This window comes from Oryctolagus cuniculus, chromosome 10, assembly GCF_964237555.1.
Source record: "Oryctolagus cuniculus chromosome 10, mOryCun1.1, whole genome shotgun sequence".
In the NCBI taxonomy this organism is placed as follows: domain Eukaryota; kingdom Metazoa; phylum Chordata; class Mammalia; order Lagomorpha; family Leporidae; genus Oryctolagus; species Oryctolagus cuniculus.
The window spans coordinates 100,834,741-100,858,087 of NC_091441.1; the positions used below are offsets into that span (position 1 = coordinate 100,834,741).

General features: G+C 44.8%; 1 protein-coding gene and 1 long non-coding RNA gene across 51 annotated transcripts in view; one reads left to right on the plus strand and one right to left on the minus strand.

The window, feature by feature from the left end:
* Positions 1-798: 798 nt before the first annotated feature.
* Positions 799-4,706, minus strand: LOC108177105 (uncharacterized). Of its 2 annotated transcripts, none has more exons than XR_011379562.1 (3): positions 4,567-4,706; positions 1,247-1,364; positions 799-1,077 (listed from the first exon to the last, which is right to left on the minus strand). It is a non-coding gene; the product is annotated as an uncharacterized lncRNA (long non-coding RNA). The 2 variants fall into 2 exon arrangements; XR_011379561.1 differs by having other exon boundaries at positions 4,470-4,608.
* A 103-nt stretch (positions 4,707-4,809) lies between these two features.
* Positions 4,810-23,347, plus strand: part of MAP4 (microtubule associated protein 4) — a 191,945-nt gene continuing 173,407 nt past the window's right edge. For 48 of the 49 annotated variants that reach the window (XM_070050864.1, XM_070050865.1, XM_017343789.3 and 45 more), the window contains exon 1: positions 4,810-5,135. In XM_070050864.1, coding sequence (XP_069906965.1) covers positions 4,810-5,135 — 326 coding nt within the window. Of the gene's footprint in view, positions 5,136-5,331; positions 5,997-23,347 lie in introns of those variants that run through there. The other variant, XM_070050882.1, reaches the window with a different exon arrangement.

Consider the following 23,347-nt stretch of genomic DNA (forward strand, 5'->3'; position numbering starts at 1 on the left):
GAATGGCCCGCAGATGTGTGGTTTTTTTTTTTTTTTTTTTTTTTGACAGGCAGAGTGGACAGTGAGAGAGAGAGACAGAGAGAAAGGTCTTCCTTTGCCATTGGTTCACCCTCCAATGGCCGCTGTGGCCGGTGCACCGCACTGATCCGATGGCAGGAGCCAGGTGCTTCTCCTGGTCTCCCATGGGGTGCAGGGCCCAAGCACTTGAGCCATCCTCCACTGCACTCCCTGGCCACAGCAGAGAGCTGGCCTGGAAGAGGGGCAACCGGGACAGAATCTGGCACCCCGACCGGGACTAGAACCCAGTGTGCCAGCGCCGCAAGGCGGAGGATTAACCTAGTGAGCCGCGGCGCCGGCTTTTTTTTTTTTTTTTTTTTTTTTTTTTTTGACAGGCAGAGTGGACAGTGAGAGAGACAGAGAGAGAGAAAGGTCTTCCTTTTGCTGTTGGTTCACCCTCCAATGGAAGCTGCGGCCTGCGCGCTGCGCTGATCCGATGGCAGGAGCCAGGTGCCTCTCCTGGTCTCCCATGCGGGTGCAGGGCCCAAGGGCTTGGGCCATCCTCCACTGCACTCCCTGGCCACAGCTGAGAGTTGGCCTGGAAGAGGGGCAACCGGGACAGAATCCGGTGCCCCGACTGGGACTAGAACCCGGTGTGCCGGCGCCGCAAGGCGGAGGATTAGCCTAGTGAGCCGCGGCGCCAGCTAGATGTGTGTTTCTTGACATGCACCACATTCACCATGCAAAGGGGACAGGCCCTTGGAGTTAGTCCTGACATCACAAGAACAAAGGAATACTTAGTGAACCCTCAAAATAGTCTTTATTTTAAGGGAAAGGAAGTACTTCTTTACATCTAGCAAGAACATACAGCAAGAACATGAGGAGGCCACAGAACACAAGCGATGGAAGAGACCAGCTCACTCTACTTCCCCTGATAGAGATGAGGAACCTGAGACCCAGAGATGAGAATGGCTACTCAGGGCCACACAGCTTGTTCCTGGCTGAGCTGGAACCGTAATGGTGTTCTTCAACTTGTAGTTCTGGGTTTTTACTCCACGGATCAGTTAGGGATGTATTTAGCTGTAAAATGATAGATTCGCACCAATAGGAGTTAATTGACTGATGATGGTGTTTAGAGATGGTGGTTTACTTTTCTCATTTTACAGGAGGCTCAGAGCTGGTGGTCAAAAATTAGTGTAGCTGCTAAAGGCTGTTAGGGTGCTAGTGTCTTCTGTCTTCCTATTCTCACCTTCAGTCTGAGGTTTTGGTCCTCATTGTCTCAAGATGGCTGGTTTACCTCTAGGTGTTGTATCCACATTCCAGACAGGTAGAGGAAAGGCAGCTCAGTTTGTCTCCCCTTCCCCAATCTTCTTGAAAGGGGGAGAGAGAGAGAGAGAGAGAGAGAGAGAGAATAAGAATGAATCTTCCATTTGCTGGTTCACTTCCCCAAAAGGCTGCAATAGCCAGGACTGAGCCAGGCTTAAGCCAGGAACCTAGAACTCCATCAGAATCTCTCATGCAGGTGGTAGGGGTCCAGTCACTTGAGTCATCATTCTCTATCTCCCAGGGTGAATCAGCAGGAAGCTGGACTGCCAGTGGAACAGTCAGAACTTGAACCAGCACTGCCACATGGATGCAGGCAACCCATGTGGTGGCCTAACCTATTGCACTGCAACCCCTGCCCCTCAAATTTTAAATAAGAATTTATTAAAAAAAAAAAAAGAGGAAAAAACTAATAAAGCAGAGGGCATTTGGCATAGAGGGGGAAAAGGAGGGTATGTGTGAATGTGAGGGGGGCTGGTGCAGAGGGTTATAAAGCTTGGATTAAAGTAGGGCCAGGAGAGGGCTTGGAAGAAGCTGTAGCAGGTGTGGGTATTTGGCGCAGTGGTTAAGATGCCACTTGGGATGCCCACACTCCATATCAGAATGCCCGGGTTCAAGGCCTATTTCTGCTCCCGATCCAGCTTCCTGCTCATGTGCATCCTGGGAGGCAGTACTCAGGGACATGCTAGCTCAAGTGCCTGGCTGTTTGCTGGCATTTGGGGAATGAACCAATGGACATGACTTCTTGTCTGTTGATCTCGACTGGTATCTCTGTGTGCGTCTGAATTTCAAATAAACAAAAATAATACAATACGAAACAAAATAGAAGTTGTGGCAGTAGGGAAGAGGGACTGAAGCAGGACAGCGCTGGTATTGATGGAGATGCTTCTGAGGCAGGAGAAGCTAAGAGGCCTGTGGGGAGAAAAGATTCGATAATTGAGGTCTGTAGCTGGGTGCACATAACTTGGACTCTATTAACCTAACGAAGGAGCACGGGCTTCCGTAACTCTTAAGTTTTCTTAACCATGTGACTACCAAGGAGCTCAAAGCCATTCTATTCACGAGGTCTAGTATAGGACTTGAGGCTGGCTACTCTAGGCGGCAGCAAGAAAGGTCAAAGAAACTTTTTAGCTTGTACCTGTGTTTTCCTACAACAGTTAAGTTCATGATTAGACAAAATCTGGGACCTTGAAGTTACATTAATTTTACCAGAAAAGGAAATAAATTTTATTTATCTTTGTACAAGTGTCTAACTCACTGTGTGGCCCTTCCGGATGTGAGGTACTCAGTGTCTGTCTGATAAATCATGATGGCGTTTGTCCTCACTTCCTTTGGAGCCTGGCTAAGTGTGCGAGAGGAGAAGCTCTGAGTTTGTGCCCAAGATCCTTGGCTAATTAGACAACTGGTGTATGACTTAATCAACGATTCTTGTTCTCTGGGATCATCCCAAAGTCCTTTCCAGGGCTTCAAATTCATAGTTCTACTTATGTATATCTTCCAGTTATCACTTAAAATTTTTAAAATAATCTAGTTAACTTGAAGAACAGAGTGACAGAGAGGTAACTTGCCCACCAACTGGATGGCTCCCCAATTGGCCACAATGGTAGGGGCTGGACTAGGACAAAGCCAGGAGCCAGGAACAACCATCTGGTTTTGCAATGTGGGTGCCAGAGGCCCAAGTGCTTGGACCTTCTTTGCTGCTTTCCCAGGCACATTAGCAGGGAGCTGGATCAGAAGTAGAGTATTGAGACTTGAAATGTGCTGATATGGGATGCCATCATTGAGGTAGTAAGTGGCAGCATAACCTATGTGCCACAACACCAGCCCCACCTGTCTCTTAATTATTTCACATATGTCTAAGCTCTTAACATCTTACAGTCCCTGTGCTTTTAATAGTAAACGATTTAAGTGCTTGTTAAGTGCTGGGCATCAAGCACTTTATACATATTTTCAATTATATCTATATAACAACTCTAATGAGGCTGGTGCCATTTCACCTGCATTTACAGTTGCAACTGAGGTAGAGATTAGATATCTCCTGCAAACTCACATAACTTGCAAAAGTAGCAGTGCCCAGATTTGCATACTAGGCTCTGGGTCCAGAGTCCACTTTACCTGGAAGTAAGCTGCCTCTAGGTCATCTGATTAGGGAGTGTGAGAGGCTGGCAACTGTTATCTCATTTTCAAAACTGAGACAACAGAAACTTAACTGCCCCAGGGATATCCAGGTGGAAAGCAGCAGAACTGGACCTCCAACCCGGGACTTTTCTTTCCTTTTTTTTTTTTTTTTTTTTTTTTAATTTATTTGAAATTCAGTTAGAGACTGGGGGGTGGGGGAAGGGAGAGGGAGAGAGAGAGACCAAGAGATCTTCCATCCACTGGTTCATTCCCTGTATGGCCACAACCATGGGAGCTGGGCCAGCAGCCAGGAGCTTCTTCTGGGTCTTCCATGTGGGATATTGACGTCCCAGGCAGAGTCTCACCCAACTACACCACAGCGCCAGCCCCGTCACATACTTTCAAGAGTGCCCGGAACATAGTAAACATTCAATAGATGTTAGGTGACACTAATATAATCCTGAACCAGCGCTGTCCAGCTGAAATATAATGTGAGCCGAACAGCAATGTTATTTGGCAGCCACATTTTAAAATTAAAAGAGGGAGCCAGTGCAGCAGGTTAATTTACCGCCTATGACTCCAGCCTTCCACATAACCCATGTTTCAGGCTCCCTGCTAGTGCCTGGAAAAGCAGAAGATGGCTCAAGTGCTTGGGTCCCTGCCATATACGTGGGAGACCTGGATGGAGTTCCAGGCTCTTGGGTTCCACCTGGCCCAGCCTGGACCATAGAGGCCGTTTGGAGAGTGAACCAGCAGATGGAAGATCTGTTTCTTCCTCTCTTTCAGTCTGCCTTTCAATACTCTCAATACAAATAAATCATCCATAAAAAAGGTTAAAAGAAACATGAAATTATTTTAATTTTTTATATAATCAAATATACTCTCAATAGTAATCAATTTCTAATCAACTCACTTGTAATCAGAAAAAAAACCGTGAACGAGGCATTTCACATTTTTTTTTGTACTAAGTCTCAGAAACTCGATGTGTATTCTCCATTTACAGCACATTTCAATTTGCACCGGCCACGTACCAAGAGCTCACCAGCCACAAGTGGCTCGTGGCAGCGGGGCCCTGTAGGGGTCCCCCGGTCGCGTCCTCTGGCCCCACGCCGGGTTCCTCCCACTCACCAGCTGCTCCGCCCTTAGGCCGGCCTCGCGCCCCTCCCGGGTTACATCACAGAGCACACACGCCGGCGGGCCAAGGGAGACCCGGGCCCAGGCCGCCAGCGCCCTAACTCTCACATCCTCCCCGCTCCAGGCACTCAAGCTCTATAAGGAAGCGGCGGTCAGCACAGAACCGCAGAGGCGGTCGCCCGGGGCCCCGGGTCAACCAGGGCGTTCGTGGGCGGGAGGGGGCAGCCTGGAGCCCCCATGCGCACCTCGCCCGCAACCGCCCGCCGCTCGCGCCGCTTCCACGGAGAGGTCGAGGAGGCGAGGCCGTTTCCCATTGGCCCATCGCAGCCCTCTGCCCGCCCTCTCGCCACACTGATTGGGCGAGGCGGCAGGGCCCTCTGGGTAGGCGGTGGCGGCGCCCCGCCCTCGCGCCGGCCCTCAAGAGGGCGACGAGGAAGCGGCCGCCTCCCTGTGCCCCGCCCCTCGGGCTCGCTCGCTGCCTGCCGGCTCCTCCCGACTGTTCCCGGCTCCTCCCGGCCCTCTCCCGGCTCCCTCCGGCTCCAGCTCCAGCTAGGCGGTGGCGGGTGAGTGCAGCCGCGGGCGCGGCCCCCTCGAAGGGGCGGCCTCCCCGCTGTCCGGGGACTGCCCGTGCCTCGCCCCGCGGCCGCTCGGGACCCCTCAGGGCCCGCTCGAGGCGCTGAAGGGCGGTGGCCGCCCGTCAGCGGGACGCGGGGGTGGCCGCGGGAGGGGGCGGGCTGGGGGCCTGCGGGAGTGGCCTTCGGAGTCTTCCAGGCGCGATCCTGGGGCGCCGTGGGCGAGGCGGGCTGAGGGGGTCCGTCTTCAGAGGTCTGGCGCGGTGGGGCGGAGCGGCGTGGCTCGGACTCAGGATGGAGCTGAGCCCGGGAGCGAGGGTCGGCTGCCGCCTGGGGCCCTGGGTGGGGCATGGGGGGGTGCTGTAGGCGAACCCAGGGGTCGCGTCCTGAAGCCCTGGTGGGGGGCGTCAGTGGAGGTGGTACTGAGGAGATCCTTAGTGTGGGTGTCCCGTAGGGGTTCTGGGTGGGGCTGAGGGGTGGTCTGGAGAATCGGGCCCGAGCCAGGGCTCTGTCTGCGTGCTTGGGCGCTGGCGCGTTTTGGCGACCCAGGAGTGTGTCTGGCTGGGGGAGTGTGATGGGGTCTTATTAAGGGTAGAGCGGGAGAAAAGGCACAGGGACCGTTGGAAACAGTGCCCAGAGCAGAGGTGGTGATTTCGCACATGGGACAGGTTCCTCTGCGGTGTGTTGCCTGAGCTTAAGTGAAATTGCCACTTTGGGCCGTTTTGAGGGGTTTCGCTTACCTTCAGGAGTATGTAAATTAAATGCACTTACTGCTCTGGGAGGAGGCAGTGATTACCCTTGAGTTTGTGTTGTAGGACGCAGCCGGGGCCGGAGCATGTGCTCCTCGGGAAGGTTAGTGTTACCCAGCTTTCTGCTGGAAACCCCCTTTTCTCCTTTCCCTCCTGTGGTCCAGTTACAGTACTGCTCCCCAGGGCCTCTCGAGTCTCTGCCTGGCTGCATAGCATTGCAGCAGCGTCTCCTGCTCCCTCTGTGTGTGTCTCCCGCCCATTTCCCTGCGCTGGGCTTTTGGCAACTGCCACTGCTCTTTCCCAGGGATGGTTGTGGCATTGCATCAGGGGATATTTGTGCTTGCAATTTGCGCACTCAGCCCTGGAGGAGGGAGAATAGTATGCTGCAGAGATGGGAGGGGGGCGCCGGCAGCTTGGCTGGGTAGGCAGAGAGATGGGTGTGGTGAGGGAAATACAGCTGCTCTGCTCTCGGCCTATAGGGTAACACTGCCCAGTCATCAGCGCAAAGAGATTCAAAGAGCAGCAGCAGCTATTTTTATAAATCAATCCTGAATCCAAGCTGAGCACATGGATTTAGAGTGAACAGTTGTCATGCTCTAACTATTACAGGCCGGGTGTTTGGTGGACAACATTAGAGTTGCTAAGCAAGGGACTCCATCTGTACAGTGTGCATGAGTTTTCAACTTTGCTTCTCTCGACACTGTAGAGTAGGACTCTCTTCAGGGACCCTTCTTTTAAATTGATGCACTTTGATGGCCATAGTACTTCTTTTCAAATAAAATATTTTTTGCCTCACTTATACTCTTCTTTTCAAATATAGCTTAAAAATAATAAAGCTGTCATATCTCCCAGGCATTAGTTTTATTTATTGACCGATGAGGAAATTGAGAGTGATAGTATTAAGTCACACAGATAGTTAAGTGGCAGAAATGGCATCCAAAGCAAGATTTCTCTGACCTCACACAGTAGTCCTGAAACTTCAGGATTTTGATTTATATGGGTGATTCAAATGCTTGAGAGTATATTCGTGCAGCGTAAACTCTGCAGAGACTGATAAACCAATACCGGTTTTCACCCAAGGTATTGAGTGCCATGTACACAATTGTATTTAATTATCCCCTGGCTGGGCTACCTCCATTGTTCCAATAGGCCTAATCAGTAATAAGAAGGAAGTTGATTATAGAATCGGAATGAAGGGCACTGGATTTTCTTGGGGCATGTTTTAATCACATTTCAGAAGCCCGGTGATTGCCACGTTTTCCTGTTGTAAGGGCACACTAATGTTGACCAGGACTGGGGAGTGTCCCAGCTAACACATTTTCCCACTGTCTCACTTGTGTGTTTTTTTTTTTTTTTTTTTGCCATCATATTTTGTCATCTCAGTATCCATGTTAAAATTCTTAAATCTACAGATAAGTTTGCATTTCATATTAAAAAAATCATTTTCCATTGTTTGCTGACAGTGAAGGAAGCACCTGGATTTTCTTGTCTGGGTGACTTAGTTTTTAGTCACAGAGCTGATTCTTCCTGATGTCAGTGTCTTCGTTTTTCACAGCAGCTTTCTTATTTCTTAATTGGTTAACCCATCCTTTGATTCTGTAAACTTCTGCTGTGACACTTCAAATTTTTGGCCTAATTTTTCCTCTCTTTTTTAACATTAAGCATGAGTTGTTGATGTTTTAGTTTTCATTAAATAAGAAAATCTGAGAAGAACATTTTGACCCACTGGAAGACATTTTGGTGGTTTTTCGTAGTCAATTTGAAAAGGAAACCAAGGAAATATCGTTGATTTCACTTTGCCTAAGTGGTATGCTTAGAACCAGGTTACTGTGGACTGATTGTTAGGGTGAGTGTGTTCAGAACATTTAGGATCAAGAAGAAGGATAAAGCAAAATTTTATGTTTCTGTCATATGAGGGATCATACTGATCGACCTTCTTAAAGTTCTCTTGGCTAATCTTTCATTGCAGACCTTATAGAGAACTACTTTGATTATCATTAAAATTTGAGCTTGAAAGTTAACCTAGTTTACTTTTGTAATTCTGTATGGGTTAAAAAATTAATCTTGAGGCCTGCGCTATGGCAAACCGGTTAAGCCATGCCTGTGGCATCCCGTATAGGTATCCACTGTTCGACTTAGAATCTAGCTTATTGTAATGTGCCTAGGAAAGCAGTTGAAGATGACCCAAGTCCTTGGGCCCTTGTACCCATGTAGGAAACCCAGATGAAGATCCTGGCTTCAGGGTTCTGTCTGGCCCAACCGTGGCCATTGTGGCCATTTAGGGAGTGAACCATCAAATGGAAGATATTTCTGTCTTCCTCCCACTCTCTCTCAGCCTCTCCCTCTCTGTAACTCTGCCTTTCAAATAAATAAATAAATATTTAAAAAATTAATCTTGCTACAAAACCTATCATACTACTTTGTATATAAATAGCCTTCTTTTATTTATAACTTTTTCTTCCTAATTTTTACAAGAAAAATATAGTACAGTAGTAAAAAAATTTTTATTGGGGCTGGTGCTGTGGCATAGTGGGTAAAAAAAATTTATTTGGAGGTAATTTTAGGTTTACAGAAGAATTGTAAAGATAGTATAGAATTTCTATATATGCTTTATAGTGTTTTTTTTTTTTTTTTTAAAGATTTATTTATTTATTTGAAAGAGTTAACACAGAGAGAGAAGGAAAGGCATAGAGAGAGAGGTCTTTCATCCACTGGTTCACTTCTCAGTTGGCTGCTACTGCTGGAGCTGTGCCAATCTGAAGCCAGGAGCCAGGAGCTTCGTCTAGGTCTCCCATTCAGGTGCAGAGTCCTAAGGACTTGGGCCATCTTATACTGCTTTCCCAGGCCATAGCAGAGAACTGGATCTGAAATGGAGCAGCTAGGACTTGAACCGGTGCCCACATGGGATGTGGTCACTGCAGGTGGCGGCTCTACCCACTGCGCCATAGTGCCGGCCCTTATAGTGTTTCTTATGCAACTGTAATATACTTAGCAAACTTAAGAAATCAACATTACCTGAATTATAGACTTTGCTCTGGTTTTCCTGTTTTCCACTGATGTGCTTTTTCTGTTACAGGATCCCATCCAGTATACCACATTGCATTTAGATGTCATATTTCCTTAGTTTCTTTCAATATGTGATGATTTCTTGGTTTCTTCTTGTCTCTCTTTGCTTGATACCTTTGAACACAGTAGTCAGGTATTTGTAGAACTTAGTTCCTTATTCTAGATTTTCCTCATTGGTAGTCTGAGGTTATGCATTTTGGTGAAGAGTACCAGAGTGATATGTGATATGCCCTTGTCACATTTTAACTGGGGATACCTCATACCAACAAGACTTATTACTGACGTTAACTTGTTAAGTTGGTTAAGATGATGTTTGTCATGGGCAGATGTTCAGCAGTCAAGATACCTCCACTCCGTATCAGAGTAACTGGGTTTGATACCCAGCTCTAGCTCTTGACCCCACAATCCTGCTAACGCAGATCCTGGGAGCAGCAGGTGATGGCTCAAGTAATTGGGTTCTTACAACTCATCTGGAAAACCTTGATTGAGTTCCTGGCTCCTAGCTTTGACTAGGGAGCACTGCCACTGTGGTCATTTGGGGAGTGAATTAGCGATGGAAGCATTCTCCCTCTATTTCTGTTTCTCAAATAAATGAATAAAAATGAAAAAAAAATTCACTGGGCAAAGTGATTTTTCTATTCCTTTATTTGTTGGGCTAGAGCTAAGTTGCAGAGTCAAATTGATACTCCAGGGAAGGAAATTAAACTCCCTCTCCTGAAGGGGAGAGTATCAAATAATTTATGGATCTGTGTTAAAATCACCACAGAAAGTAACCAGTACTTTTCAGGAGATACTGTGAGGCTATGTAGAAATCTGATTTCCCCTTTAAGTTTTTCTTTTTTTTTTTTTCTTTTTCCTCCTTCCCTCCCTCCCTCCCTCCCTTTTATTTATTTATTTATTTGAGAGATACAGACAGTAAGAGGGAGAGACAGATGAAAGGTGTTCCATCTGCTGGTTCACTCCCCAAGTGGCCACAACTGTTGGAGCTGAGCTGATCTGAAGCCAGGAGCATCTTCCAGATCTCCTGTATGGTGCAGGGGCTAAGCACTTGGGCCATCTTCTACTGCTTTCCCAGGGAGAACCGAATGATATTCCTGATTCCTGGCTTCAGCCTGGCCTAACCCTGGTATATTGCGGTTGTTTGGGGAGTGTACCAGTGAATGGAAGATCTCTCTCTCTCTGTAACTGTATCTCCTCCCACCCCCTGTAACTCTGCCTTTTGAATAAATGAAATAAATCTTAAAAACAAACAAACCTAAACCAAATTCTGTTTTTTTTCATGTGCTGAGTGTACTGGTTGCCACTGGGGTACCACTGCATTTAGGCTGTCCTAGGGGACAGAGCTACATAAACATACTAACTGTGCACGTGTACACACTGATGTTTATTTCTGAATCTATATATAAATGTTAACATGAGCTTATACTGATATCTGTAACTAATCCAGTACCATAAAGTTCATTGTAGCATTCCTCTCCTTATCTGTCACCTCTTTTCTCTGACAGTAAAATTTTTTTTTTTTTTGATGATTTATTTATTTGAAAGGCAGAGTTACAGAGAGGGAGAGGTAGAGAGAGGGTCTGTGTAGAAGGTAGTGCAGTTTTGGGGCTTGTGTGGCTCCGGCATCCCATAGGCCCCGGTTTGAGTCCCTGCTGCTCCACTATTGATCCAACTCTCTGCTAATGTACCTGGGAAAGCAGTGGAGATGGCCCAAGTGCCTGGGCCCGTGAACTCATGTGAGAGACCTGGAAAAAGCTCTTGGCTCCAGCCGTTTTGGCCATCTGGGGAGTGAACTAGCAAATGGAAAATCTCTCTCTTTATCTCTCCCTCTCTCTGTAACTCTGCCTTTCAAATAAATAAATCTTTTTGTTGAGAATGCAGTTTTTGTCAGATAATGTAAGTCTCCCAAGCATTTTCCAGTTAACTAATTTATATTATACTCCTATAAATATGATATTTTTTAAATTTTTATTTAAAGATTTATTTATTTAGGGCCGGTGCAGTGGCTCACTTGGCTAATCCTCTGCCTGCGGCGCCAGCACCCCGGGTTCTAGTCCTGGTTGGGGTGTAGGATTCTATCCCGGTTGCTCCTCTTCCAGTCCAGCTCTCTGCTGTGGCCCGGGAGTGCAGTGGAGGATGGCCCAAATGCTTGGGCCCTGCACCTGCATGGGAGACCAGGAGGAAGCACCTGGCTCCTAGTTTTAGATTGGCGCAGCGTGCCGGCCGTAGCGTCCATTTGGGGGGTGAACCAATGGCAAAGGAAGACCTTTCTCTCTGTCTCTCTCTCATTGTCTAACTCTGCCTGTCAAAAAACAAAACAAAACAAAACAAAACAAAACAAAAAAGATGTATTTATTTAATTTGAAAGTGTTAGAGGGAGAGACGAAGAAAGATCTTCCATGCTCTAATTCATTCCCCAGATGGCCACAATGGCCAGCAGTGGGCCAGGCTGAAGCTATGAGCTAGGAGTTTCTTTCCGGTCTCCTGGATGTGTGGTAAGGACCCAGGTACTTGGGCTAAGTTCCATTGCTTTCCCAGGCACATTAGAAGGGAGCTGGATCAGAAGTGGAGCAGCCCGGACATGAACTAGCATCCATATGAGATGCCAGCAACACAGGAGGTGGCTTAACTCACCATGCCACAATGCTGGCCCCAATACTGGTATTTTAAATTACTGTTTTTCAGTGCAAGTGGAGAGGTGAAGTTATTTGCTCTTGGCCAAACAGGAAGTGAGTGACTGTAGCTGGAGTTGATGACCTGTTCTCATGCTAAGTGATACCCTTAATCTCAACCAAAGAAGTCTCTTCATTCCAAGTATCTTTGGCCCTTCTTGGTGAGACTGTTCATTTTAATTAAAGAAGATCGTGATTTCTAGTTTTTTTCTTTTTCTTTTTTTTTCTTACTTTTGGCAATGTTGAGGGAATAATTTCTTTTCTATCTGGTTTTATTTAGATCATAGAATTGAAATCTAGCTATCTATCTGGTTTTAGATCATAGAATTGAAATCTTAGTGACAGTCTGGACAAGTTTTTCACACAGTATGTGATTTCCTCCTCTATGCTAGTATTCTTGAAGATAGGGACTTCATACATGATGGCTACCAATTCCAGGTTTGAAAATTGCTCATTTTAGAGATTTCCTGGGGCCCGCACTGTGGCGCAGTGGGTTAAAGCCCTGGCCTGAAGCGCCAGCATTCCATATGGATGCCAGTTCTAGTCCCAGCTGCTCTTCTTCCTATCCAGCTCTCTGCTATGGCCTGAGATAGCAGTAGAAGATGGCCCAAGTGCTTGGGCCCCTGCACCCATGTGGGAGACCCGAAGGAAGTTCCTGGCTGCTGGCTTCGGATCAGCGCAGCTCCGGTGATTGCGGCCATCTGGGTAGTGAACCAGCAGATGGAAGACCTCTCTCTCTCTCTGTCTCTACCTCTCTCTGTAACTCTATCTTTCAAATAAGTAAAAATAAAATAAATCTTTAAAAAAAAATAAAGATTTCCCTAAAAATGATTCAAACTTGTTTTCTCTGCAGTTCTGTTTAGTGGTTCCAGGTTTGATCTCTGCAGTTGCTTTTGCTCCTTATGACTCCAGTCTCTACTATATGGTTATCCAGTGACAGTTATTTTGTCCTACTTCTCCAGAAAAAAAAATATTTTTTTTTTAAATTTATTTGAGAAGTGGAGGCAGAGAGCAAGCTCCCATCCATTGGTTTACTCAAATGCCCTCAACTACTGGGCCTGCGCTGGAGCTGGAGCCAGGAGCTGGGAACACAATTCAGATCTCTTGCGTGGGTGGCAGGGATCTAACTTCCTTGACATCGCTGCTGCCTCCCATGTCTGCAAATGTTCACTACTGACTTTTTTTTCTCAGCCACCTTTCATGAAGTGTGTGTTTTTTTTTTTCTTTCTTTCTTTCTTTTTTTTTTTTTTTTGACAGGCAGAGTGGACAGTGAGAGAGACAGAGAGAAAGGTCTTCCTTTGCCGTTGGTTCACCCTCCAATGGCCGCCGCGGCCGGCGCACCGCGCTGATCCGATGGCAGGAGCCAGGTACTTATCCTGGTCTCCCATGGGGTGCAGGGTCCAAGCACTTGGGCCATCCTCCACTGCACTCCCTGGCCACAGCAGAGAGCTGGCCTAGAAGAGGGGCAACCGGGACAGAATCTGGCGCCCCGATCGGGACTAGAACCCGGTGTGCCGGCGCCGCAAGGTGGAGGATTAGCCTAGTGGGCCGCGGTGCCAGCCGAAGTGTGCTTTTGAAACCTTTATTATATTGGACATCGTTCTGTAGTTAGTCTGTCAGATGTGGTAGTCTCATTCAGACTCTGTGTTAGGCCCTGGAAAAGAAGTGATTTAGGAATTCGGAATGACCCCTGCCTTTGTTTCCCCTAGTTGCATCAGTGCTGCTTAAAAATAAGTTCTTTTTCTTTCAGTATCTACTTTTCAGTGTTTATGCCTGAACTTAACTCTAGGTCTTGTTATCTAGAACTGCTGTTCAGCAAAATCTTTGTCCTTGGTTAGTTGGTTTTCTCAAAAGTGTTTGACTTTTTACACTCCTATTTTCCTTGCTGTTTTCTGTTCATTATTACAAAGGGGATTTTTTGAATCTTGATTATGTTACCTTGTGCATTTGTTGCTTTTCTCCAATGTCTATTTAACTGATAGGTTCTGTTTTTCACTTCAGTAGTTTAAGAAAATATTTACCTAGAGAGCTCTAAGATCATGCCCTGCTAGTATGTAATTAGAGACAAAAGCTTCATTCTTGGTTTATTTGTACTTCTGACTTATGTTATTTTTTTTAAAAAAATATTTATTTATTTGAAAGAGAGTTAGAGAGAGATCTTTCATCTGCTGATTCATTCTCTAAATGGCCACAATGGCCGGGGCTGGGCCAATCTGCAGCCAGAAGTTTATTCCAGGTCTCCCAAGTAGGTGCATGGACCCAAGTACTTGGGCCGTCCTCCACTGCTTTCCCAGGTGCATTAGAAGGGAGTTGGATTGGAAGTGCAGCAGCTCGGAAATTAACTGCCGCCCATATGGGATACTGCCATCACAGGCTTTACCCACTATACCACAGTGCTGGCCCCTGGCTTTTATATATAAGTATTTTCCAAAGTGTCAAATATAGCTGGTTCTGATTTTCTGCTATAGTTTGAGTAAAATTATGATTAAAATTGTTTTCTGTCTCAAAACTGAAGACACAGGGTTGGTGTTGTGGTGTAGCTGCGTTAAGCTACCACCTGCAGTGATGGTGCTGGGTCAAGACCTGGCTGCAGCACTTTCGAAACAGCTCCCTGCTAATGTGCCTGGGAAAGCAGCAGAGGATGACCCAAGTACTTGAGTCCCTGTCACCCATGTGAGAGATCCTTGCTTTGGCTGTTGCTGCCATTTGGAGAGTACCAGTGGATGAAAGATCTGTCTCTGTCTTTCCTACTCTGTACTTCTGCATTTCAAATAAATAAATAAATCTTTAAAACAGCAAAAAACTGAAGGTACAAGCCAGATATTTCAAAAGAGGCTATTTTATTTTTTTAAAGTATACTTTTTAAAAAAAGGTTTGTTTATTTAAAAGTCAACGTTAAACAGAGAGAAAGAGAGGCAGAAAAAGAGAGAGAGTGAGTCTTCTATCCGCTGGTTCACTCCCCAACTGGCCACAATGGTGGGAGCTGCACCAGTCCGAAGCCAGGAGCCAGGAGCTTCTTCCGGGTCTCCAATGTGGGTGCAGGGATCCACAGACGTGGGCCATCTTCTACTGCTATCCCAGGCCATAGCAGAGAGCTGGATCAGAAATGGAGCAGCCAGGACTCGAACTGTTGCCCATATGGGATGCCGGCACTGCAGGCGGTGGCTTTACCCACTACGCCACAGCGCCAGTGGTTATTGATTATTAAATGAATTTAGGTCATATGATTCTATTTTATGAAAACAATGAGTCACAGGTAAAATAGCTGCCTCATTAACCCCTTTACTCCCACATTAAGACTGCTGTGGAAAGACTCAAAAGCTTTTAGAAGCTATACCTATTCTAAAGGAAAAATTGTGATTAAGAATAGGTAGGATGTGGGGTAGAGACCCTTAAAAAGAAGTTACTGGTTTGGTGCAGGTGTTGCAATATGGTGGATTAAACCGCTGCTTGGAATGCTTGCATCCCATATCTGAGTGCCTGGGATGGAGTTCCACCCCCCACTTCTGATCCAGCTTTCTGCCAGTGCACATCAGCTGTGAGGCAGCTGATGACTCAAATACTTGGCTCCCTGCCACCCCTATGGGAGACCTGGATTGATTTCCTGGCTTCTGCAGTGGCCTGGTCTAGGCCTAGCTGTTGCAGACATTTGGGGAGTAAACCAGTGGATGGAAGATCTTTGTCTCACTCTCTTCTCTTTGTTCTGCTTTTCAAATGAATAAACTTAAGAAAAGATTGTGAGTCCGCAGCTGTGGCATAGCAGGTGAAAGCCGCCGCCTGCAGTCCCCGCTGCTCTCCGCATCCCTGGCATCTCTGCTGCTCCACTTCTGATCCAGCTCTCTGCTATGGCCTGGGAAAGCAGTAGAAGATGGCCCAAGTCCTTGGGCCCCTGTACTCACTTGGGAGACCAGAAGGAGCTCCTGGCTTCAGATTGACCCAGGTCTGGCCATTGCTGCTATTTTGGGGAGTGAACCAGTGAAGGAAGACCTCTCTGTGTCTCTTTCTGTCTCTCTCTGCCTCTGCCTCTCTGTAACTCTTGACTTTCAAGTAAAATAAATCTAATTTATTTATTTGAAATCAGATTTATTTATTTGAAAGAGTTACAGTGAGAGGTAGAGACAGAGAGGTCTTCCATCTGCTGGTTCACTCCCCAGCTGGCTGCAATGGCCAGGGCTGGGTCAGGCTGAAGCTAAGAGCTTCTTCTGGGTCTCCCATGCGGGTGGCAGGGGCCCAAACAGTTTGACCCATCTTCTGCTGCTTTTCTGAGGGAGCTGGATTGGAAGTGGAGTAGCCATAACACAAACCAGCTGGTGTTACAGATGGCAGCTTTACCTGCTATTCCACAATGCCACCCCTGAAGAAATGTTTTTAAAACCATCCTATTCTTCAAAAAGGGAGGGTTTAGATAGGTCATAGTTCCCTTTTGATCAGATAATATCACAGTGATTTCTGAAATAACAGATTCTCTGAAACAGCTTGGCCATTGCACAGGTGGTTGTGAATAATATATATAGAAACTGATGGGAGGGTCTCAAGATTTTTATGTAGTTTTTTATAAAAACTGAAAGGGTACTGTCAGCAGTCAGGGTAACTGTAGTTGCTACACTAAAAATTCTAGAAGTAGCTATAGGCTGTGTAAGTTGAGCAAATCAGGAGTAATTACACCTTCTTTAATTCATTTAGCCATTCATTTAGCACCAGTAAAGAAATATGGGGGATATGAGATGGACCTGTTTTATTCAGTTTGTCCTATTTAAGCTTAGAATGACCTAGTAGTGTCAAATATAGCTTTACCTGCTCATAGGGAAACTTTCCAGGTCATTACTTGAAGTCCTATTTCCCAAACATCTAACAGCTACATCGATCTGTCTTTGTAAGTGATTTTTTTAAAAAAGAGTTATTTATTTGAAAGAGTTACACAGAGAGAGAAGCCGGGATGGGGGTGGGGGGCTTCCATCCGTTGGTTCACTCCCCAATTGGCTGCAACAGCTGGAGCTGCACTGATCTGAAGTCAGGAGCCAGGAGCTTCTTCCTGGTCTCCCATGCGGGTGCAGGAGCCCAAGCACTTGGGCCACTTTGTACTGCTTTCCTGGGGCTATAGCAGAGAGCTGGATTGGAAGTGGAGCTTCCGGGTCTCGAACAGGCGCCCATATGGGATACCAGCACTTCAGGCCAGGGCTTTAACCTGCTATGCCACAGTACCGGCCCTTTTATGTTCCTTAAAAAAAAATATTTATTTACTTGATATGTAGAGTTACGGAGAGAGGGAGAGACAGAAAGGGCTTCCATCCACTGGCTCACTCCCTAGATGGCCACAGTGGCTGGAGCTGGGCCAATCCGAAGCCAGAAGCCAGGAGCTGCTTCTGTGTCTCCCACGCAGGTTCGGGGGCCCAGGTACTTAGGCCATCTTCTGCTTTCCTAGGCCATAGCAGAGAGCTGGATTGGAAGAGGAGCAGCTGGGACGTCAGTGGGATGTCAATGGCTTAGCCTGCTATGCCACAGTGCCAGCCCGTTTTTTTTTTTTTTTTAAATATAAGAATTTACTTATTTGAAACAACAACAACAACAAAAAACAGAGAAGGGGCTGGTGCTGTGGCATACGGGGTAAAGCTGCCACCTGCAGTGCTGGCATCCCATATGGGTGCTGGTTTGTGACCTAGCTGCTCCACTTCCTATCCAGCTCTCTGCTATGGCCTTGGAAAGCAGTGGAAGATGGTCCAAGTCCTTGGGTCCCTGCAACCATGTGGGAGATCTGAAAGAAGCTCCTGGCTTTGGATCAGCCCAGCTCCGGCCGTTATGGCCGTTAGGAAAAGAGTTGCAGTTGGTGCCTCCTCACACGGGGCATCAAAATGTTAGGAAAAGATGCACAGAACAGAGAGGAGGCAATGTACAAATTTACAGCCAGATCGAATTTTCAGAGAAAATAAATCCGTAGAGGTTTGTGACCAACTGCTCCCGTGCACATTGATGGAACACATGGTAGAAGGCCCTGACCCCCAGGGGCCGGGTCTTTTTATTTTTTAGGAGGGCTTGGGGTGGGGGTGGGGGTGGGGTATGAAGGCAATAGGGTGTGAGCCTCAGTTGAGATTCAAGGGCAAGGAATACATTCCATCTCTTTTGCGCAATGAGGGAGAATGGCTGAGGCTTATGTTCTTGTTCCATCAGAGGCCATCTGGGGAGTAAACCAGCGGATGGAAGGCCTCTCTCTCTGTCTCTCTGTAATTTTGCCTTTCAAATAAAATAATCTTTAAAAAAGAAAAAAAAAAAAAGAGAGCAAGCCAGTGAGTTCACAGTGCTGAGACTTGGATGGGAACTCAGTTCAGGTATCACATGTATCACATGGGCAGGAACTCAGGTGCATTAGCAGGAAGCTGGATTGTAAGCAGAACACTGGGACTGGAACTGTCAGTGTGATATGGGATGTAGCCCTCTCAAGCTTTGGCTGAACCTCAACCACAACATCCTGCCTTAGTACTTCATTTTTATGGCCACATAATATTACATTGTATTGCTGTACCACAGGTTGCTTTTCCTGTCCTGAGTTGATGGACATTGGGATTTGTTTTTTCTTTTTAGCTGTCATGGATAATGGTGCTATGTACATTTGTGTACACGTTTTTATGAGGTCATATTTTTATTTCTCTTGAATATCTAAAAAGGAGTGGAGTTTCTGGGTTATATTTTAGCTATGTCTAACCTTTTGAGGAACTGCTAGGCTGTTTTCCAAAGTGACTGCACCATTCTATATTCCTACTAGTAATCAGTTTCTGTACATTATGATTATTTTTTAAAATTTATTTTTTATTTATTTGAAAGGCAAAGTTACATAGAAAGGGAGAGATCTTCCATCTGCTGGTTTACTCCCCCAAATGACCACAATGGTGGAGGCTGGGCCATGCCAGGAGCCTGGAGCTCCATTTAGTTCTCCCAGTGAGTGGCAGGGACCCAAGAACTTGGGCCATCTTCTGCAGCTTTCCCAGGCATTTTAGCAGAGAGCTGAATTGGAATCGGGGCTCAAACTGGTGCCCATATGGGGTGCTGGCGGCACAGGCAGCGGCTTAACTGCTGTGCCTCAATGCTGGCACTATGATTTCTTTGTTAACTTTGAAAAATTAGTGGAGAGATGGTGTTATTCTGGTAGATAGAAGCATAAAGATTATACATTCTTGAGGAACAGTAATCAAGGGTACAAGAAAGAAAGCCAGTGTCTTGGGCGAGCTTCCACCTGTACTGGTGTGTAAGATCTCCTCTACTCTCTGATTCCATTGCATCATCTGACCGATTCATATATGAGAGTACTTCAAAAAAATCCATGGAAAATTAATTTTAAAAGCTTATTTTGATGCCAAAATTTTGAAAACCATGTATAAATTTTTCACAATACACATCTCAAACTTTTTAACATACTTTATATATGTAAATAAGATAAATTAAAGGCTCTTTGGTTCAAATATTCAATATATAAAATATGCCAATAAAGTAAATTTTCTGAGTCTAAAAAAAGATTATAGATTCTTAGGATTAAATATAAGGACCCTTAAAGGGGGATATAATACTTCAGACTTTAAGTGTTGTGTTCAGGTTTTTTTCTTTCTTGTTTAAGATTTCTTTATTTGAAAGGCAGAGTTAGGGAGGAGAAGGAGGAGAGGGAGAGGGAGAGAGAGAAATCTTCCCATTTGCTGGTTCACTCCCCAAATGGCTGCAACAGCTGGAGCTGGGCAGATTTAAAGTCAAGAGCCAGGAGCTTCATTTGTTGTCTCTCATGTGGGTGCAGGGGCCCAAGCAGTTGGGCCATCTTCTTTCCCAGGCACATTAGCAGGGAGCTGGATCAAACTGGAACCGGTGTCTGTATGGGATGCTGGTGCCATAGGTGGAAGCCTTTCTTACAATAGCAAGGCCCCCTGTGTTTAGATACCTTTTTTCAGAGACATGGATAATGTAGAGGCTATCCATAAGAAAAACCAGCAGATGATGGGAGTAAATCAAATGATTTGAGGCATTAATTAAGGAATTAGAGGTGTTTCATTTAGAAAAGAAGTAGGTGGGGGACAGCTGTTTTCAGGTGTATCAAAGATCTGGTAAGTAGAAGAGGGGTTAGATTTAGTGTGTTGGTTGGACTTGAGAGCTAGAATCATCAGTTAGAGAAATGTAGAATGAGACTTAGTTTCCTCCTGTTAAAGATAAGATGAGAAAGAAAAAAGATAGTGATTTAATTTATGTTAAAGTAGAGCAATGGTTGTGGTCTAGAGAGACTGAAAAGGTGATTAAATTGAATGACCTTAAGGTCTTGGTAAACAGGTAGCTTCTTGAGGGTCCAACCATAGCTAAGACTGCCCCCAGGAGAAGTATTCATATGTGTATTTTTTTTTATCCTTGAAAAATACTTGTTTTGTGTATTTTTTTTGTTTTCTTTCAGCATATCTTACTATCTTCTGGCTTACATTTGTTACTGTTGTGAAATTAGCCCTGGTATTAGTTTCTGTCAGGTACTCTGTGACAATATTAGCTGTTGATTAACTTGAACTTCATAATTTGGGGGTCCTTGGCTGACACGGGTTATGAGAACTTAAGGTGCCAGGGCACATAAGGGTAATTTTCTGCCCATAGCTTTTCAGGAATTTTGTATTATCTATTGGGTTTAAAACCAAGATGGGCTTCTGTGAAGTCTGCTAAGGTAGTAAAAAATTTGGTGCTTGGTTTAAATCTAAGATGTCTTAAGGTGTTTTCTTATTAGAGTTAACCCTGTGAGGGGTCCTGGTCTTTGATTTCTGTTCTTGCCCTCTATTGCCCTTGAACTGAAGCTGTAGGTCAGAGCTTCTCAGATTTCAATGTTCACACAAATCTTGAGATATTATAATGCAGATTCTGATTCTAAATGTTTAGGGTGGGACCCAAGATTTTCATTCCTGATCCTGGATTTGCTCAGCCCAGCTGCTCCCTCTTTGTCTGTAACTGGGCCTTCCAAATAAATAAATAAATGAACAAATGAATAAAATAAATCTTAAAAAAAAAAAAATCCCCTGTGCCCTAGCTATTCATTCTTACGCATCTCTACTCCTCCAACCAACCTTTGGCAACCACTGATGTTGCTGTCTCCATGGTTTTGCATTTTCCATAATGTCATATAATTGAAATCATACGGTATGTGGCCTTTTGGATTTTTTTTTTTCACTTAGCAATATATATTTAAGGTTTTAATTTTATGACTTGCTCACCTTTTTTAAACATATTTTTAATTTTTTTTTTTTTTAATTTGAGGGCAGTTATATAGAGAGAGGGAGAGACAGCAACTTTCCATCCACTGGTGTGCTCTCCAAATGGGTGCATCTGCTGGGACTGGACCAGGCTGAAGCTAGCAGCCAGGATCTTCATCCTGGTCTCCCATGTGGGTACAGGAGCCCAAGGACTTGGGCTGCTGCTTTCCCAGGCACATTAGCAGGGAGCTGAATCAGAAGTGGAGCAGCAGGTACTCAAACTGGTGTCTATAAGGGATGCTGGTATTGTGACGGGCAGCTTAACCTGCTGGACCACAATGCAAGCCCTTGGATGTATGATTTTTTAAAATTCTTTCACCTGCTGAAACTTGATTATTTCCAAGTTTTGGCAATTATGAAGAAAGTTGTATAAACATTCATGTGCGGGTTTAAATAATTTTTATTTATTTGGAAGAGAAGGAAAATCATCTGTCTTTTGGTTCTCTATGCTTCCAACGGATAGAGCTGGGCTAAGTTGAATCTAGGAGCTCTGAATTCAGTCCAGGTTTCCCAGGTAGGTGGCCAGGACCCAAGTAATCAAACCATCACCTGATGTCTCCCAGATGCATGTTAGCAGGAAACTGTCATGGGAAGTGGAGGTGGGCACTGGAACCCAAGCACTCTGATGTGGCTTGCGGACATCTCAAGTGGCAGTTTAACCACTGTGCTAAATGCCTGTCCTGAAAGTTTTTAATAAAGTTTAACACGAGCTTTTTTTCTGTTGTTGTTCATGATTTTGGTGTCGTATCTAAGAAGTCATTATCAAAGTCAAGGTCAGCTAGATTTTTTTCTTATATTATCTTCTGAGAGTTTTCTGTTTTACATTTAGGGCAGCAGTTTGTTTTTCTTATGATCTGTTATTCTTAATTTTCCATAGTTTTGGTAAATTCTCTAGGACTTTATTCTGTAGTAGTTTGTGGCTATGTCTCACTCACTGGCATAAGTGATAAAACTTAGTGGGCCGGAAAGGTCAACCTACTGAGTTGCATTGTGTTATATCATGGTACAAGGGAACTGAGTGAGTAATGAATGAGTGGCTGAGTCTGTACTTGTTGAGATTTGATCTAGTTACCTGTGGAGATAGACATGTTCATTGTTTCAGAATTCTGCTGCAGAGAAACAGTTCCTGAACTCATATATTAAAAGCTGTGTAATTGAGATTGTATAGTTTGGAGGTTTTAGAGATGTTCAAGAATTAGTGAATTTTGAAACAATGACTTCATGTGTTCATAGCCTTTATAAACCATAAAGGATCGAAGTAAATGTGGTTTAGTGCAATGCTGATTCCTTATGTTGGTTTTTGTTGTCAATTTAGTTCATATAGTATGGGCTTAACTCTTTTGCTTTCATTCAGTTGTGAAGTCTTTTTATTGGCTGCTGACTCTGCTTTCACTTTCATTACTTAATGATGAAGGCTGTTTAAAGTAATACTGTACCTAGATTTTCAGATCAGATGTCCAATGAGAAGCTTAAGCCAGAAAAGACAATTAATTGTTTTATTGATTTTGAACAAAATGACAACATAGGTTCTTTTTATACTTTTTTTTTTTCATTGATTAATGCATTACTTGGGTCTTTCTGAGCAAAGAAGAAACTTTTGTGTTACTGTATTGTTATAAATACAGATAAAAGGAACTGTGTTCACATATGGTGGATGTGATCACCAATTCTGATAATTACCTTAAAAGATGGTCCAAGTCCTTGGGCCCCTGCACCCACATGGGAGACCCGGAAGAAGCTCCTGGCTCCTGGCTTTGGATCGGCATAGCTCTGGCTGTTGTGGTCAGTTGGGGAGTGAACTGGTGGATGGAAGACCTCTCTCTCTGCCTCTCCTTCTCTATATGTGCAACTCTGACTTTGAAATAAATAAATAAATCTTTTTTTAAAAAAAGACATACTTGAGATATACCCCATTCAGCTATACTGGTGAAACTTGAAAATGCAGAGTATGATTTTTTTGGCCTAAAAGCCCTTGAAGGTGGGTATATGTAATACCTATGTATGTTCCCTAATTTCTAAATAATGTATGTTATATGCTTATTTTCAAATGACCTATGTGGTACTTTTAAGTCCTGCAGGCTTTTTCTTTTCTTCTTTTTTTAACAAGCCAGCAATAAATTGGCTAAAATGATGAAGTAATGTCTTTCCAGGTCATTTTAGTTTGAGTCACTCTTTTCTCTGTGAAGAAATTTCAGAATACTTTATATATTTATTTGAGTGTAACTTTTTTTGCACTTGTTTAGATGCTGCTTTTTAAATTTAATTTTTAAAGATTTGTTTATTTTCTTTGAAAGGCTGAGTTACAAGGGGAGAGAGAGAGAGAGAGATTGTCCATCCACTGGTTCACTCCCCAAATAGCCACAATGGCTGGAGCTGAGCCAGACTGGAGCCAGGAGCTTCATCCCAGTCTCCCATGTGGGTAGTAGGGGCCCCAAGTACTTGGGTCATCTTCCGCTGCTTTT